The sequence below is a fragment of the Babylonia areolata genome, chromosome 22 (assembly GCF_041734735.1).
Source record: "Babylonia areolata isolate BAREFJ2019XMU chromosome 22, ASM4173473v1, whole genome shotgun sequence".
Lineage (NCBI taxonomy): Eukaryota > Metazoa > Mollusca > Gastropoda > Neogastropoda > Buccinidae > Babylonia > Babylonia areolata.
Genome location: NC_134897.1, coordinates 10,423,289 through 10,440,460, shown reverse-complemented (window position 1 = coordinate 10,440,460; position 17,172 = coordinate 10,423,289). Strand labels below are relative to the sequence as shown.

General features: G+C 41.8%; 1 protein-coding gene across 1 annotated transcript in view; it reads right to left on the bottom strand.

Annotated features, from left to right (window-relative positions):
- Positions 1-17,172, bottom strand: part of LOC143297434 (transient receptor potential cation channel subfamily M member 1-like) — an 89,942-nt gene that overhangs the window by 17,136 nt on the left and 55,634 nt on the right. Inside the window, exons 22-28 of the mRNA XM_076609790.1 lie at positions 7,634-7,882; positions 6,888-7,065; positions 6,278-6,398; positions 5,238-5,428; positions 4,464-4,596; positions 3,581-3,929; positions 2,130-2,972 (exon numbers count right to left, since the gene is read on the bottom strand). Coding sequence (XP_076465905.1) covers positions 2,130-2,972; positions 3,581-3,929; positions 4,464-4,596; positions 5,238-5,428; positions 6,278-6,398; positions 6,888-7,065; positions 7,634-7,882 — 2,064 coding nt within the window. The remainder of the gene's footprint in view (positions 1-2,129; positions 2,973-3,580; positions 3,930-4,463; positions 4,597-5,237; positions 5,429-6,277; positions 6,399-6,887; positions 7,066-7,633; positions 7,883-17,172) is intronic.

Below are 17,172 nucleotides of genomic sequence, written 5' to 3'. Positions count from 1 at the left end.
TACTGACATGCATTTGTAAGTTTTAAATAATAAAATACATTCCTACCTGAACTTATAAATCCGTATGAATCCTTGTTTGTAATTGGTAATCCACTCAGTTGAAGTGTGACACTGACTAAACTCAAAAATTTTTTTTCTTGTTTTTTCCTTACAATGTGTGTGTGTGTGTGTGTGCGGGAGGGAGGGATTCAGGGTGGAGAAAAGAACAGGGCTGAAAATTTCTTTATTCTTTACTTTTTGATTTGTGCCGTGATTCTCCTGCTTGGGGTACGACTTGCTGAAGCATGGGGGAGACAATAGTCATGTGCTCTTGCATGATGACACGTAGTTTTGTCATCTTGTGACTGCATCCCCAATACTTTCTTTTTGAGTGAATTGACGACTGCGTGTGTTGCCTCCCCCCCTTGTTCCCCGTGTAGTGCCAGGCCAAAACCGTGAGAATGAATGAATGGAATGCAGTGATTTTCTAGGATGTGTTGCTTGGGAATGATGTGTGTTTGTGGGAATTGTTGGCGGAAGAAAGACATGTACTGTTTGATGTCACTATCCAGTGTGTCAACGTCACTCAGTCTGTCAAGGGTCTTTGATGTGAGATGTTTATTTGAATGCGTGAGAACAGCGTGTTTAGTGTTTTAAACTTTTGGGAAATGTTCCTAGCTCTGAGGTTTATGTCCGCGTCTTGAGTCAGTTCACCTGTTTTCTTGACTACACTGTCACTGATGTGTTCTATTGTTTCTGGCTTGAGATACTTGTGACAGTGACATCTAGACCGAAAAAACGAAAAAGTTCAGAAGAATACTTGGCACAAAGTCTTGCATTCGACCCCTTATCTTTATCTCTTCTGAGAACCCGCTCACCACACACACGACACATATAATCCAAACATCTCAAGTGTTAACTGAAGGTGTGTTGCCCAGTCAGCAAAGCTGCCACTACCGCACCAGATTCCATTTTTGTCGGCACTCGCACACACACACTTAGGCCAAATAACTGGATGTAACACAAAAACGCGGACAGTATCAGGTAAATCACACAACACACTTAAAGTTCACATTCACTGGAATCATGTACACAAAAATGACAGCAAACAAAAACGACTGTGCACGAATATGATGAAATGAAAATCACTTAAACAATACACCTTTCTCTGCTGGAAACATAGGCACAAAGAGCGCGGCGCGCGCTCCCCTTCCCCCCCCTCCCATCCCAGTGGAATCTAGGTCAGCAGCAGTGCTCCTGACCGCTCACTGAACTCTGGAACTAAACAGCTCTGCTGGAAGTTAAGTGGCACAGCCGTGGAATACATGCAGTAGGGAGAGGGGGAGGGGGGGAGAGTGGGGTTGCAAACATTGCCTTTAACTAAATTGAATATGTAAACACTGGGGTCAAGTTGCTTGATTATCTCAGCTGCGTAAAGTTAAGAATTTTCCAAAGCCTATGTTATTCAAAAGACTATTCTATTTTATAGACGAAGGGAAATTCTTAATGCTTTACAAACTTAGCACTGCTAACTGGGCACCATCCACAGACTGTCCAGGTTCAAGCAGAGGTGTTCTGTTGTGATGCTGAATGGGAAAGACATCTGTCTAATATATATTAGAGCTGTAACTCCACATGCACCAATTTTGTTTCGACATCCATCATCTGTTTTCGGAGTTGCAAAAGCCAAGACAGTGATCTTTTGTATTCACCGGTTTCATCTCCCACCAGTATTTTTTTTCTAATGAGTGGGCTTCTCTTTTTTTCTGAATGAAATCAGCAAATTTCATATTTCATTTACCAGGACAATACATGTCAGGCATTCACATGTTTTACAACTCAGAGACCAACATGAATACATGACTACGCTCATTTTTATCTTCCAAAAGTTTATGCACACACAGAAGGTTTCAGGCACTGTCAGCTCTGTTTCTATGCGAACCTGGACACTGTGACAGGATCTAAACATACAGGATGCCAAGCATGGGAATTCTGGAGGAGTCTATTGCAACTACTACCTCAGTACTCGTCCAATGCAACCTTTGTGAAATGAACAGTGACACCTGAAGCATACTTCACAAGCTGACTGGCAAACTAATGAGCCTTGAGTCTTAATTCAAAACACCTGTCAGGGATACATCAAGACTCACCTTGCTGGTGACGCTCTCAGCCCGTTTACGGAACATTGGATGGGTGGAGCTGGTGGTGGGGCCTGCTGAGGGCACGGGGCTCCGTGGGGGGCTGAGGTTCCGGAAACAGGACACGTCGATGTTGTCGGTGATGGTGTAGTACTCCCCGTGGTGCGGCGTGAACACTGAACACAGGTCGCGCACTGCCGCCGACGGAACCACGTCCGGGTCAGGGGTGGTAAAGGCATCAGCGGTGGTGTGCATGTGTGGGTGCGTGGGGCTGACAGGGGTGAGGTCTGGGGAGATGGGGGTGGTGACGACATGGCTCTTGCCAACGTTGAGGTGGTGGGGGGACAGGTCCAGCTCCAGGCGTGGGGTGGTGGCCGTGCTGGTGCTGCTCTGGATGGGGGCTGTGGAGAAGATGCTTTCCCCGGGCTCCCCGCCCTGGTCTGCGATGTGAACCACTGGCTCCTTAAATCGAACCACCGGGCTGACCATTGAGCGGGATCGCACCCTGGTCTGGGCCTTGGTGACGTCCAGTGACAGTTTGTTGGCGCCGGATCGCCGCTGCTGCAGGCTGGAGGATGGGTCGTGGTGCTCCTGGCTCTGTTTCTGGAGCACAGCGCTCGTGTCCGACAGCGTGGCTCTCAGAGACTTGTCAGATGTGTCCCCATACTGAAGGCCGTCGGCTGGTGGAGGTGGTGGCTGTGTTGGGCCGTCCCCGTCATCCACATCGATGCGGGAGAAGGACTCTCCGCTCAGCTGCCGTGTGCGGGAGTAGCTGGTGAAGCGTCGGAGATGGTCCTGGTTGAGGGGTCGGCGGGAGTGAACCAGCAGGGGGGATGGCATGCACTTCAACTCCCTCTGTGCACACAGAAGATTCAGTTTCAGTATCAGTTTTTCAAGGTGTCAGTGCGTTTGGACGAATCCATATACACTACACCACATCTGCCAGGCAGATGCCAGACCAGCAGCATTACCCAACATGCTCAGTCAGGCCTTGAGTGCATGTATATTTGTGTACTTATCCAAGTGGATTTCTTCTGCAGAGTTTTACCAGAGGACAACACTCTCGTTGTCATGGGTTCTTTTTCAATGAGCCAAGTGTGTGCTGCACACAGAACCTCAGTTTATAGTCTCATTTAAATGACTAGATGCTTAGTTTGATCTTCCAGTCAAACTTGGGAGAAAGGGCTAGAGTGGGATTTGAACCCAAACCCTCATGGACTCTGCATTGGCAGAACAGCGCTTTAACCACTCTACCACTTTCCTCCTCAGAAGGAGACAGAAGAAGGAAGTGTGAGTGTTCAGTATGAAATATACCACTTCAGAGTGTATATTTGTCTCTTTTATCTCTGGTTTACTGAATTCTTAGCACATGATCTCTCAAGTATGAACAAAAAACAAAAAACCCAATAAAAAGCAAAAAAAAAAAACCAAACTCACAACAACAAAGGACAAAGCCTCCTCACCTCTTCAGAGGACGAGCCAGGGACCAGCGTGTCCGACGGCAAGGAAGACACAGAGGGGCCGGGGCTCGGTCCTCGGTCTCTGTACAAGGCATCGGTGTCCGTGTCCGACACATCATCCTGCAGCACGACGGGCGAGTGGTGGGTGATGGTGACGCCTGGAACACCGGCGCTGAAGGGTGGAGGGGGGGTGTGGCGGGCCATCAGGGAGTGGAGCAGGCTGAGGGTCTCGCTGGTGTTGGCGGCTATCTCCTCCAGACGCCCCAGGCGGTAGTCAATGGTCTGCACTGACAGGCGCAGGGAGCTCTCCTTGGTGTTGACGTCTTCCAGGCGCAGCGACATGGTTTCCACCCTGGTGTTATCCAACAGAGATGGGGGCAAATGTAGTATGATGATATGGAAAAACAAAAGTTTCTAACCAAAGAGACAGGCAGAGAGAGAGAGTGTGTTAGGGGGAGACACAGAGAGAGAATCAATGTGATTTTCATCTCCTTTAATGTAAGGATTTTGAATTACAATCATTCTAAACAAAGCATTTTGGATTACAATTATTCTAGACTAATCATTTTGGATTAAAATCATTCTAAACGAAGCATTTTGGATTACAATCATTCTAAAAAAAGCATTTTGAATTACAATCATTCTAAACGGTGGATGCGTTCATGAATACATCACTGGGTGACAGATAGTGTTCAATGCAGAATTTGCATGTTCAGATTGGAGTGGACTGGATCTGAATTCTCTCTCTCTCTCTCTCACACACACACACACACAAATTAACTGTTCAGAATGGTTTGTATGTGAATTGTCACACACAGTGAAACATTCAAAAACAAGAATTTAGAAATAAAACTGACAACACAGAACACTTCCAACAAGCAATCACCTTTCATTGATGATTCGGATCCTTTCGTCTGATGATGACTGAAATTTGTTTTCCTTCTCACGGAAGAAATCCTCCATGCACTCCTCTTCAAAGTCATGGAGCTTCTCTGTGTCTTCGCGTGACAAGAACAACTCTGCACAAACACAACCAATAAACCAATCATTCTACAGAACAGTGGAAATTTTTCTTCTGTAATTTTTCAACTAATAAATATGAATCTGAATACTTTTTTGCCAATTTCCAAGCCCTGATCATGCATCTTGATTAACAATCTGATATTCCATCATTCAACCATGGAATGGACACAATCTTAGCTGACTTTTACGAACCTTTGATGATGATGATGTCTAATTACACCGCAAGCATTTTATAGACATACTTTTTGATGGTCATATACTATTATTGCCTGTTAATGAATACTGAATGAACTGTTTCGTTAATTTTTATCTTCCAAAAATATTTCATTATTATCAGAATCTGTGACTGATATGGATAAAGTGTTAGATGTTGTGAACATCTTTTACTCCTTTCTTCATCCCGCCCTTTTTTTTTTTATATATATATATATTAATCATTCACAAGTTAGTTAAGAACAAAAACAAACTGTTCAATAATGATGGAAATATACCTCCTCGATTACAATAATAATAAATCAGTTTAGCAATTAAAAAACACAAAATACTAACAAACGTTTTAAACTGAAGACATTAAATAACTCAGTTCTGACAAAAGAATGACAACAGCTGTATGTGCACCAACACCAGCAGCACTGACTCAGTCCATTGTCGAAGTAGTCCCTCTTGCCCTTGCAACGTCTGCGGATGTACTTGAAAGCCAGGTAGAGGTGGTTGATGAGGATGATGGGGGGAGGGAAGGTGGGGCGCATTTCGTACTCAATGATCAACTGGTACCGCTGGAACATCCAGATCTCCCGCGAGTAGGCGTTGTTCTTGATGAAAGTGGCACTGAAAACAAAACAGTCTGATGTTACTGATACAGTAACATGGATGAGAGTGGCTGATTTTTGTAATAGTGAAAAAGTCTGCAACTGAACTCCAGGGACCGCTTTACATCACTAAAATGTGTCTTAATTCTGGAATAAAGTAAAACCAAGGAGAAAAAAATATCACAAAAATGCCAATACAGAAATCTGTTTGACATGGAAATACTCCAACTGATGCAGTAACTAAATCATGGTGCTTATGAGCAAGCTGATATTTACAGTACTTTACTCTTCACCGATTCAATGATCAAGCAACATTCTGAAATGCTTTAATGAGCAAGCCATGATCCACGGTTAGTCTGTCATTTCTTCACTTGCTCCATATCACATAGACACACACACAGAGAAAAGAAACAGTTGTATTTATTTTGGCTATGTCAATCCAAAAGAGTCAAATCATTTTAACAAGTCACTTCACCATCTTCCAGTAAATCCTGTTCACTATCCCAGGTTTCCTGACAGTAACAATCCTTATTGCCCAAACTATCACAGCAACTATACAACACCAAAAAGCTCCATCAAGGTCAGAACAAACATGCAGGTCTGAACAAATGATACTATAAAGAAAATAAACATATTTCACTACTCTAAGTACACAAGCATCAGAGACAGGCAGAAGAGCACCCCTTAATTTTCTTTCAGAACGTTTCTAACAGACTTTTTCTATACACAAGAGACACACATGTATATAACAGATGCTAGAAATATAAGTATTATGACAACGGCTTCACTTCAATGATACATCTGCATGACAAACACACTGCAAACAGACAATGCCCTCTGTTTCATCACATACGCTTACAACACTCACTTGAAACGAGCAATGAGCAAGTTGACTCCCAGAATATTGGCGATGAGCAGGTAGATACACATGATGGCTGGCGACACCCACGCTCCGTAAATTGTACACTTCGCTTCATCCAGTTCACAGGCTGTGAAGTGCAGAAAATGCTTTTCATCATGCCTGTGTTGTGGGCAAGGACCAATTGATAAGAGGTTTCACGGTTTACACTTTTTATCACAGTAACTTGGACTATAACAAAAACACGCAGATCAGGTAGATGGGGACGGAAACATTTTATTCACTCTGACCTTTCATCAGACGCCCACTTTTCAAAACACCCCAATGATTTCCTTTTGAAAACACACATGCACAAACACACACCTATCTGATGATATGGCCTTATAACCAATGACAAATTCACATTATTTCTATCAAAAATATAAACCTAATCCCGTACCTTGAATGAAATCATCAACTCCTCTTTTGGTATTCCACAGAAAAAACAAACAGCAGTTGCTGTTGTTTTTCTCTATCCTTTGTCAATTTCCTTTATTTCATTTTTTCTTCTTCTAAAGAACCTAAAAATGTCTGAAGACGACCTCTGATGACATTTCCCTGCATTCCAACAGCCACTTACGATCAATCTCCTCAGCAAACAACTCTCCGTAGATCATCCAGTAAGGGTAGTACCAGACGTTGCGCAGCTTTCTGGTCCAGGTCATGGGCTCGTTCTGAAACTGCACCACCTGTCGCACTACCCCGTAGCTGGTCACCACGATGAACAGGATGATCAGGTAGTAAGCCATGTCACGGATCTGAAACCACCAACACCACTGGCTTCAACTTCACATCCAGAATTCTAAATAATAACAATGACAATAATGCGTATATTTTCATGCGCTCAACTCTCAAAGAATGTGGGCCCAGTGTGCTAACAATCAACATCAATAAGTTGGGGGGAATTAAAAAATTAATAACAAAACAGGATGCTGCTACCAAAAACAAAGCACCTCTCCACACCTCCAGGCTGTCCGTAATGCATAAATCATCAGTCATAAATTATACCAGCTGAGCTCAAATCTAATTATATATCAGATATATGGAATCAGAAAATGCAGATACACATGCACGCACATACACACAAGCTTATAAAATACAAGAACTGACACACACATGCCCACAGAATGCTCACATACATGAGTGCGATCACACATACACAAATAATTATCGTAATATATAATACATATATACAAAGACTCCATATAGTGGGCTTAAGTGCTTCCCATGAAACAATGTACATATTCAAACATGCACTCTAAGAAAAAAAATGCACAACACACACACACACACACATCACAACACATAGAGACCAAAACAACCCACCAGCTTGGCGATGATTTTGACGTAGGGTCCTAGGTACTGATTGACACTGAGGATCTCTAGGATGCGCATGTTCCACAGCACCAGATCCACCACATACACCAGCTCCGCGTCCTTCACACGGTCCGGGAAACAACGCAGCACCACACCCACGGCGAACAGGGCGATGGCTATCAGGTCCCAGATGTTCCAGATGCGGCTGAGGAACATGCGGATCTTCATGGACAGTTTGACTGGTTCTTGGGCTATCACCTGCACACACACACACACACAGAGTGAAAATTGTTGAGTGAAAATTGTTGACTCAACAGCAGAAACTCTTTGTGGTGTGGTGTGATTCAACATTGGTGGGTGTAACGGTTTTTGGTAATACTGAAAACTTGCAATCTGAAAAAATGAAACTGCAGTTTGAATCTAGGGGCTGCTTAACTGAAGTGCTTTTCTTAATACTGCAACAGAGTAAAACGGGGTGGGAAAGGAACTGCCAAAATACCAATACTGAAATCCTATATGGAAGTACTCCCACCTTTGGATTAAAAGTTCTGTTTATTGTGCTGTTCAAAAAGTATCACGCTTGGGTTTATTTGATAAACAAGAAAATCCTGAGCTTTCCTGTCCCACATGTATAGTCTAAAATTGTACAGGACAGCATGGACATATTTTCAATGTGTCTGTTATCTGATAATGGATCAGATGACAGAACTGTGACAGCCACAAGAGTACACTGCACTTGGTGAATGGATGCTAAGTTTTTTCTGAATAAATGTCTTTGATCTATTCCTGAAATCTGGAGAAAAAAAAAATCAGTGGAGCTTTTGACACCACTTTCATTGTGTACCCTCTTTCTGTGCTTCCAACAGGCTGACACTGAAGTTATGATTGAGACAGACTGATTTATTATATATGAACAAAATCAAACAGCTACTGTGGACTGAAACCATACATAGTAATCTATAGTCAACCTGCTGCTGGAAGGTTACAGGTCTGGGGTGGATCCATAAGCGATCACAGCAGCAAGAACATTCCTAATTCTATGGGATTAGCATAGACTTGAAAAATCATCAATGCAAAGTGAATTCTGCCTTGCAAAGATGGCTCATGCAATCCAGCCAAAGACACTATCAGAAATCTAAGCATTACTGCAACTTCCCCCCTGCTCCCCAAGCCAGCTTTTCAGAGCTGAGAGCACCTTGGGCTCCAGTGGGAAGACAGTTACTAGTAGCACAGTCAATTCTTGTCTACTTTATGGATGCATCTTTGAGTGTTGCTGTCAAACTTTCTGATCAATAAAGCAAGTCTGTATCAATCAGGCCAACTTTGCTCCACAGTGTATGCATGATATGAAAGCAGAACAGAGACTGAGAGCAACCATATCATTCAGTCTCAAATAATTCATCATCACATTGTCACTTAAAAAAAAAAAATCTTAATACTGTTTTGACTGACCGCTATATATTCATTGTACTGAACTGTATTGTATTGTACTGTACTGTCCTGTATAGTGCCTTGTCCAGGGAAAACACATTGCCACAGTGCAGCGGCACCACTATGTACATTTTTTTCTGCTCCTTCTATGAACATTGATAACAAGCAGAACCATTCTGATTGTGTGTGCTTGCTCGTCTTCCAGACGACCATAATTTTCATCAAGACAAAGCAGGCCAAATTCCTGCTGAACAGTGAGCAATAGGACAGAGCCATTTCCCATAACCACCACCACAGGGACTGTATGACATAAGCAGCCGCGGTATTGACTGTGATAGTGGTCCTGAATTCTGACCCGCCCCGTTCCTCATGCTGACCAGTGCTGGAAGAAAGCTAGCTTCAGTCCTTGACCAAATAATTCATTTCCCATACTGGAAGGTTTACCCCTAAGACCAAAGTAAAGGACCGTAACAAACATACCATGAATTTCTCATTGATTCACAGCTCTATCTCTTTTTTCATCTCTTCTGTCTCTGTGCTTGTGTGTGCGTCTCTCTCTCCACCTCTTTCACAGGGTAAGCAAGAGACTCCACAACCACTTCTCAGGCACTCTTTGTCCTCCTCCACCCCCACCTCCCACTCCCTTTAGGAACAAAGAAGAGACCTGAATCTTTCCCCATGGCCTTGGAAATAAGCCAAAGGGGAGAAATTCAGTCATTAAGAAGATGAAACAAACAAGTCTGCATGCAAATTCAAGCGCACATCAGATCAACAGATATCCAGTGTTGATGGAAGAAGCATAAAGTCTACTGATGTTCACTTAAGTTACCCCTGAAAGCATGCCTCCATGCAACATTCTGTACAATAATTCTGGTACTACAAAAATGCAAAATTTGCTATCACTGGAAAACAAAATAAAAGTTCATAAACATGGCTGTATATTGCTGCCAGATACAACGGACAGATCCTGAAGATCACTGTTCTGGGTGACAAATACCAATGTTGTGTCTTCATACTCAGGAGATCATTCTTTTTCTGATCATATCAGGCTCAGCCAATATAATTGAAATGGGATAGAAGATTAGAACACAGAAGTGAAGACAGCTGGATTTGGTCTGCTTCCAATCACTTCCACTTTCTTCTCCTTAAGCGTAAGAAAATGAAAATGGTGCAAAATGATGTAAAATTGTATTACTTATGACTTTTCTTCATTCTTCTGAGCAAGGAAAATGACACAAAATTACCAATACAGAAGATATACCCCTGCACTGTAAACATTCACCACTGCTAAAAATGTACACTAAATAATTTTTCTTTAAAAGATACACACAGTCAAGTGGAGCCTAGTGATAACACACACGCAAAGTAAGCAAGAGAAGCAGAATGCACTGGTTCAAACCCCACACTCGCCAGATTTTCTCCCCCTCCACTATTCCCTCAGTGGTGGTATTGACGCTGGTCATTTGGAAGAGATGATAAACTAAGTCCTGTTTGCAATGTAAAAGAACCCATGGAAACAAAAGTGTTCTTCCTTGCAAAATTCTGTAGAAAAATCACTTTTGTAGAAAAAAAATACACCTGCAGGCAGAACTTTTCTTATTTCTTTTTTTAAAATTTTTTATAATGGTGCTCACATTGTAGCAACACGTTCTCCCTGGACAGAGCAGCCCAAATTTCACACAGATATATCTGTCATGACAAAGAGTTATACAATACCATACAATACATCCTGGTTAAGCACTATCTTACAGTGGACTTTTAAAATACAGATCTCCATACCAGCAAAAGTGTAGAGATGTTATGTGTGCGCATACATGTGAGTTTGCAGGCACTCACAGAAGCATGTTTACTTGTTTTAAAGTGTGCGCAAAATAAAACAAAAATCAAACAACAACAAAAAAGCACATGAGTAACAGATTATACAACCAAGACAAGATAATACAAAGTTTATTTTCAAGGTGTTTCCATACCAAAAATTAAAAATCACTATCAGACAGAGTATCTTCCAAAATATATATAACGTTTATTCAAAACATAAGTCTTATTCAAAATGTTAGCCACTGACTGGCTCTCATTCCACTGCTGTACCCCATTCTCCTCTGAAACTATGATTACATCAACATGGCTCCACTCTACAACTACCTTAGTGGGCCACGGTCATTCAACTTGTTGATAAAACAATTTTCCCACAGTCATGGATAATCTTTCCCAGTAGAGGAGATACTGTGCGCGCCTTCAAGTAAAGGATAGGCCTCTGTCATGTCACATGATTGTGGAGGCGGACACGAGGTGGAGGAATGGTGGGACAATGTGAAAAAGGAAATGGAGCAGGTAGTGACAGAGAGAGAGAGAGGAAGGAGATGAGGGTAGAGGTGGGTGGAGGGGGAGGTGTGTGTGTGTGTTGGGGGGTGGGGATATTGGGTGGGAAGAAAGGGGGGTGCTGAATAAGTGGGGGGTAGGGTGGAGGAGGAGGATGGTTAGATTCTTTTAGAGGAGGAATAGACTGACCCACTATCAACAAAAGGTCAGGCTATCTAGCCGCTGATACCTGTGACCTGAGCACTGAGGGGTGAGGGGAAGGGGATGATGGCAGTGGTGGGGGAGATTCTGGGGCGAGGGGAGAAGTGTGTGCACATGACATGTTCCCAATGTCCCCTCCATCATCACACCCCTACCCCATTCTGCCTCCCCCCCCCACACCTCCCATCATTCCCCTCTTCCCTCCCCTGATTGTCCAGTGAGGGTTATGCAAAGATCAAGAACACGGCCTCCTGCCTGCGATCCATTATCTGTCCTCTCTCTTTCTACTAGTATTTCCCGCCAACATGTGCAGGCTGCAGAGTCTGCAATGAAGTTTCTTTCAAAAATTCTTTCCAGCTGCAGAAAGTGTATGGTAATGTCACTGTACATGAGTGAGTATACATGTTTTGGTTTTGTGCGTATATTTGGTTTCATACACAATGCAAAATCAAAGAAGATTGAAGACCTTTACTGAAGACTATAGAAACAATATTGTTTGTTCTATTCTGTTGTGTTCGAGTTTTGTGTTAATCTTTAAAATAAAATAATAAGTGTGGTGACAAACGAAAGTTATATCAATCCAATATGAAAAAAAATTCAATATAAAAAAACATATTCAAGTTTTGCAATGGGTTTGATAAAACACTTATCTTCACAAGAAAATGTTTCAGTTGCCTGGCACTTCAACAGATTACAAAAAAAATTTACACAGAAAAGTGTGTTGTTCAGTTAGGTCAAGACAGTTGTAAAAATTGGACGATATGTTGTTAATTTCTTTTTACATACAATTTTGCCACCCTTGCTACACATCTTTTCTCTTTTTTTTTTCTTTTTTTGGACAGACACTTTTGTTTCCTATCATACATTTTTCTTTGCTGTTAGTGTTACTTTATTTTTGCTTTGCTCCTTTCAGTCCCCCCCCCCGCCCCCCTCCCTTTCACTTTTTTTTCTACAGATTTCTCTGAGCAGTTGATTTTTTTGATTTTTTTTATTTGGTAACTGTTTTTGTTATGTTTTTTATTTAAATTTCTCTGAGCAACTGACTTTTAATTTGGTAATGTAAAAAACAAAAACAAAAAAACAACAACAACAGAGAAATAAGTATCTTACCACAACAGAATGACTGCACAACTCTGAACTTTTTAATAACTATTCACAATCCAAAACTGCCAGCATGTACATGTAAGCAAAACTATAAAAACCAACACGAACTTCAGACTAATGCAAGTTAAGAGAAGAAAGCCAAAAGCTGCCCGCAGACAGACCTTTCCACACCAGTCCCCAATTAAAGCTGCACTCATCCCCAAGACTCCCCAGAGTGACCCCCTCCCGCCACTCACAAGCAGATCAATATCTCCTTCACCCTCCCACCAAATGATTGATTCTGCAGATTTATCTGACAGTGGCCAGTCCTAGCATCCAAGGCAGTGGTGGGCTCTTCTCCCCGTGCGGACACACACAGGCCTAACTGCTGCTGTCTGCGGCTAGTGGCCAGTGCAGCTCACCGCCGCATGCAACAATCACAGCACTCCCGGCTCAGACAACAAAGGAGACAGACAACTTTGTGCAGAGTGAAGGGGGACACTAATGTGTCAGTATGGTCTGCAGAGGTAAAGGTTGCCGTCATGAAAGGTTCTGAGTAATGTCGTAAAGTGGACTCTGCAAAGTGAGGAAAATGTAAACAGTTTGATACACCCAAGTTTGTGATTTTATTTTCAGGGTTATTCATGTTTCAGCTTCTGGTGTGTCAGACTTCATGAATTTTATGATAATGCATACTCTCATCTCTTTGCATATCTAATGAGCGCTTACACTACCAGGCAACCTGATTTTTCTTTTTGGTTGTGAAAGACTTTGACAGAAGTGTAAAAAATTCTTCTTCCTCTTGATGATGCAAAGCATCTTTTTGGGAAAAAAAAAAAAAAAAAAAAAAAAAAATTTTGTTTAACTGTTTGAATGTTTCCTTTATGAACAAGAACTGTAAGAAGGTAAACAATGGGGTTTTGTGGTTTTTGTTTTTTCTTTTAATATAAAGCACCTGTAACAAGTCTTGCAACAGTTTCGTTCACATAACTGTTGCAGATTCTGAAGTTGTACTGTTTGACAGATGTGATCCGTTTCATTTGTTTTTTCTATTGTCATCAATTCACTGCCATTACAGTAATAACTACAACAGAGATGGTACGTACTTCAAAGGTCTGAAATTCTGTCCTGTTCAGATTTTCACCCCAATAATGCTACACACTGAACTACCTGTTGTCTCTCTCACCAATACTTTCATGTTCTGTACCTCTTAAAAATCAATACAAAAAATGCTTTTATAATGATAAGTGGCAGCAAATGCACAAGCAAATACCAGTAAACGGAGACCATCTTTCCTGTTGGGAACAGGACACTCTGGGAGAACAAGTAGTGCCTAAAATATTAATCCCTGGATAAAATTTTGTGTTTAGAGAGCAACACTGTACTGCAGAGGATTTGTGACAGATGAATTTGTGTGAACAACAACCATACCTGATGTAGATTTTTTTGTCTGTCTGTTTTTGTATAAACCAACAGAAGTCTAAATATGATTACAACGATTTGTGACAGATGAATTTGTATGAACAACAACCATACCTGATGTAGTTTTTTTTTGTTTGTCTGTTTTTGTATAAACCAACAGAAGTCTAAATATGATTACAACAAAGACAAGACCCCTTTTTTTTTCGAAGGGTTATATATAAAAACACAGCTGTGCATTAACAACCATACACGCTGTAATTTTATTTGGTTTATTTGTAAAATCCAATAAATGTTTGGTTTATTTGTACGCAGGACAAAATAAAGACAAAAAAAACAACAACAAAAAAACACGTTTTGCTGTTGTTGGTAGTGCTGTTGACAAAGTAAAGATATATATCAAACTAAAAAGACTGTGGCAAAAATTGCTGAATATGTTCCATCACTGAGATTCATAATTTGATTGTTTATGTAGCATTAGCTGGTAATGGGCTAGCCAGACAGCAAACAGTAACAATAACTGAGTAACATTTGCCAGTAATGGCTTAGCCAGACACTAAATGGCATGAAAGAAGAAGGGGAAGTCAGAGCACAGAGAACAGAGAAGCAGAGTGGGAACAGAATATATACTGACAAGACATTCTTGGCTAATAAGGTTAGGTACTTTTCATTTACAGATAAAAGGATTCCCATATCCTCCCGTGTCTGCAAGCAATACGCATGAATGTCCACCCTTCCCAGGGACGGCTGCGGTCAAGATAAGGTGAACGGCCGTGAGACTGACAGACCCACCAACAGCTTGACAACACACAACCCCAAGCACAGAGTGTGCCCTGTTTCCCAAGGAATAGTACTCTTTATGGAGAAAGGCGGACCACAAACGTGAAACAGCTAACCATGTGCACCATTCTGTTTTCTCAGCGAACCTATAGTAGTACCTGTCAACAATGACTGCAAAATCTGAAGAGGACTTGTTCATCATAAAAAGATAAAGTTTGTTAGATGAAAACTGAACTTTCTGTGTCATAAAAAGATTAAGTTTGTTGGATAAAACTGTACTATCCGTTTTCCAAGTGAACTTGTTATTCTAAAAAAGAATGTTGATCACAGCCAAACCCTGTTCAAAACTGACATGGCTTTAGTGACCGTGCCGGTTTTAAAGAGGGGAGATTTGCATGGGAAATATTGAGTATGCATATGCATACATGTAAAGCATGTCACATAATTTTCCCTCTCCTTTGTATCTTGGTACCAAATGTGGCTTGCATGACTGAGAAGGCAATTCAGATTTCCTCTTTCTATATCTTGATGAAAAAAGTACAGCTTGCATGGCTTGTGAATGAAAGACTACAATTCCTGACATCAGCTGTTGATTTTGCTGGCAAATATAGCCCTGTGTTTTCTGATGATGTGACAAAGACTGTGCAGTGACTTGGAAATCAGTAACTGTGTTTATATTATTCTTATATATAATAAGAATCTAAAATTCCATGTCCACACCATTGATTTTGAAGGAAGAAAAAAAAGATTGAGAATATTAGCCAAAACAACCCTGAAGAAACACCCCGTGAATACAGAAGCTGCCGAACCATCTGATCAGGACCCCAGACACCATGAACTCGTCCATAACAGCTCCTTGGTCCAACAGTTCAAACCTGTCTCACACCACTGAGTGGCCACAAAGCTCCAAATGGCCTCACTCCACTGAATGGCCTCACACCAGGTACTGGCCCCACACCACCCAATGGCCCCACCACCTGGCCTCCACACTCTACGACCCGCTGCCATCGCAGGAGCCGACCACCAACCATAGCGACAGTCTCCTTGTGGATGGCCCCTCACTAGCAGACATCATGCAGGGCATGGTGCCGTTCCGGACAGCCCTGATGCTGGTCACCTGGCTCTTCCCCCTGGTGGTGGTGGTGGGGGTGGCCGGCAATCTGGTCAGCCTCTGGGTGCTGCTCAGGAGAGGCATGCGCCGCACATCTGCATGCAGGTCAGTCCTTCTTTCTTTTCTCCAGCTTTCTTCTTCTTGTACTCAGGTTCAGTTTCAAAGAGGTGTCAAAGCATGAAGACTGATCCATATTACTACACCACATCTGCTGTAGTAAAAGTTGTTGTTTTTTTAAGGAGCAGATGCCTGACCTTTACATAAACCCAACAAGCTGGTCAGGCCTTGAAAAACTGACCCAGGTTTGTGTAGGTTCACATTAATCATTTGCTGGGTTTGACAGCACAGCAATGAGAGCACTGGACTTTGAAGGTCTCCTGAGTCTGAATTCCAGCAGCATCGATTGGTGGGTTAAGGATGGAGATAATTCTTTATCAGTCTGTCAATGTTTGTGGAGACTTGATTGTGCCAAAACTTTTATTTATGTGTGTTCACATGTAGCAGATCAAATACACATATCAAACATATCTATCTATATATCTCTTTACTCTTATCAGTGTTGGCAAGCCAAGAAAACGCAAAATATACCCTGCACATTCACAACCCCAAAACAGAGAATGGATGCCTAAATGGCAGGGTAATACATATAAAAGCCTACATTTTAGTGAATATGGGAGTTGGACAAAAGAAGAAAGCTGTGAGAATGGTCACCAAACCAGTGAAATGGTTAATTATTAATTTTTTCATTTTTGGGGTAATACTTGAGTGTTCTGGTTTATTTTATTTTGTTGTTCATGACAATGCTGTGCCTTTGTTTAATCAGACAGAATACATAAGGAGACATGAGAAAGAGTTCACACATGTGCATGCACATCAATTATTCTGTGTGTGTGTGTGTGTGTGTGTAAGTGTGTTATTTTCTCAAACATTTGAAAACCCAAATCATGTGGAACAAAACGATGCCATTCGAGAATGCTCAAACAGCTGAACAACAGCCAGCAATTAGCAAGGTGCCGTCAATTGCAATGATTGATCCAGCAGTCTCTGAACAAAAAAGAAAGATATTGATCTGTCCGCTTTGATGCAGACTTCCATCGGACATTGACCTCAGCACATACACAATGACAGGTCATTTGATCTACTCTTGATTGATCTATACAGGATTTGTGTAAGATGATGTCCAAAGTACTGGTCAAAACAGCAT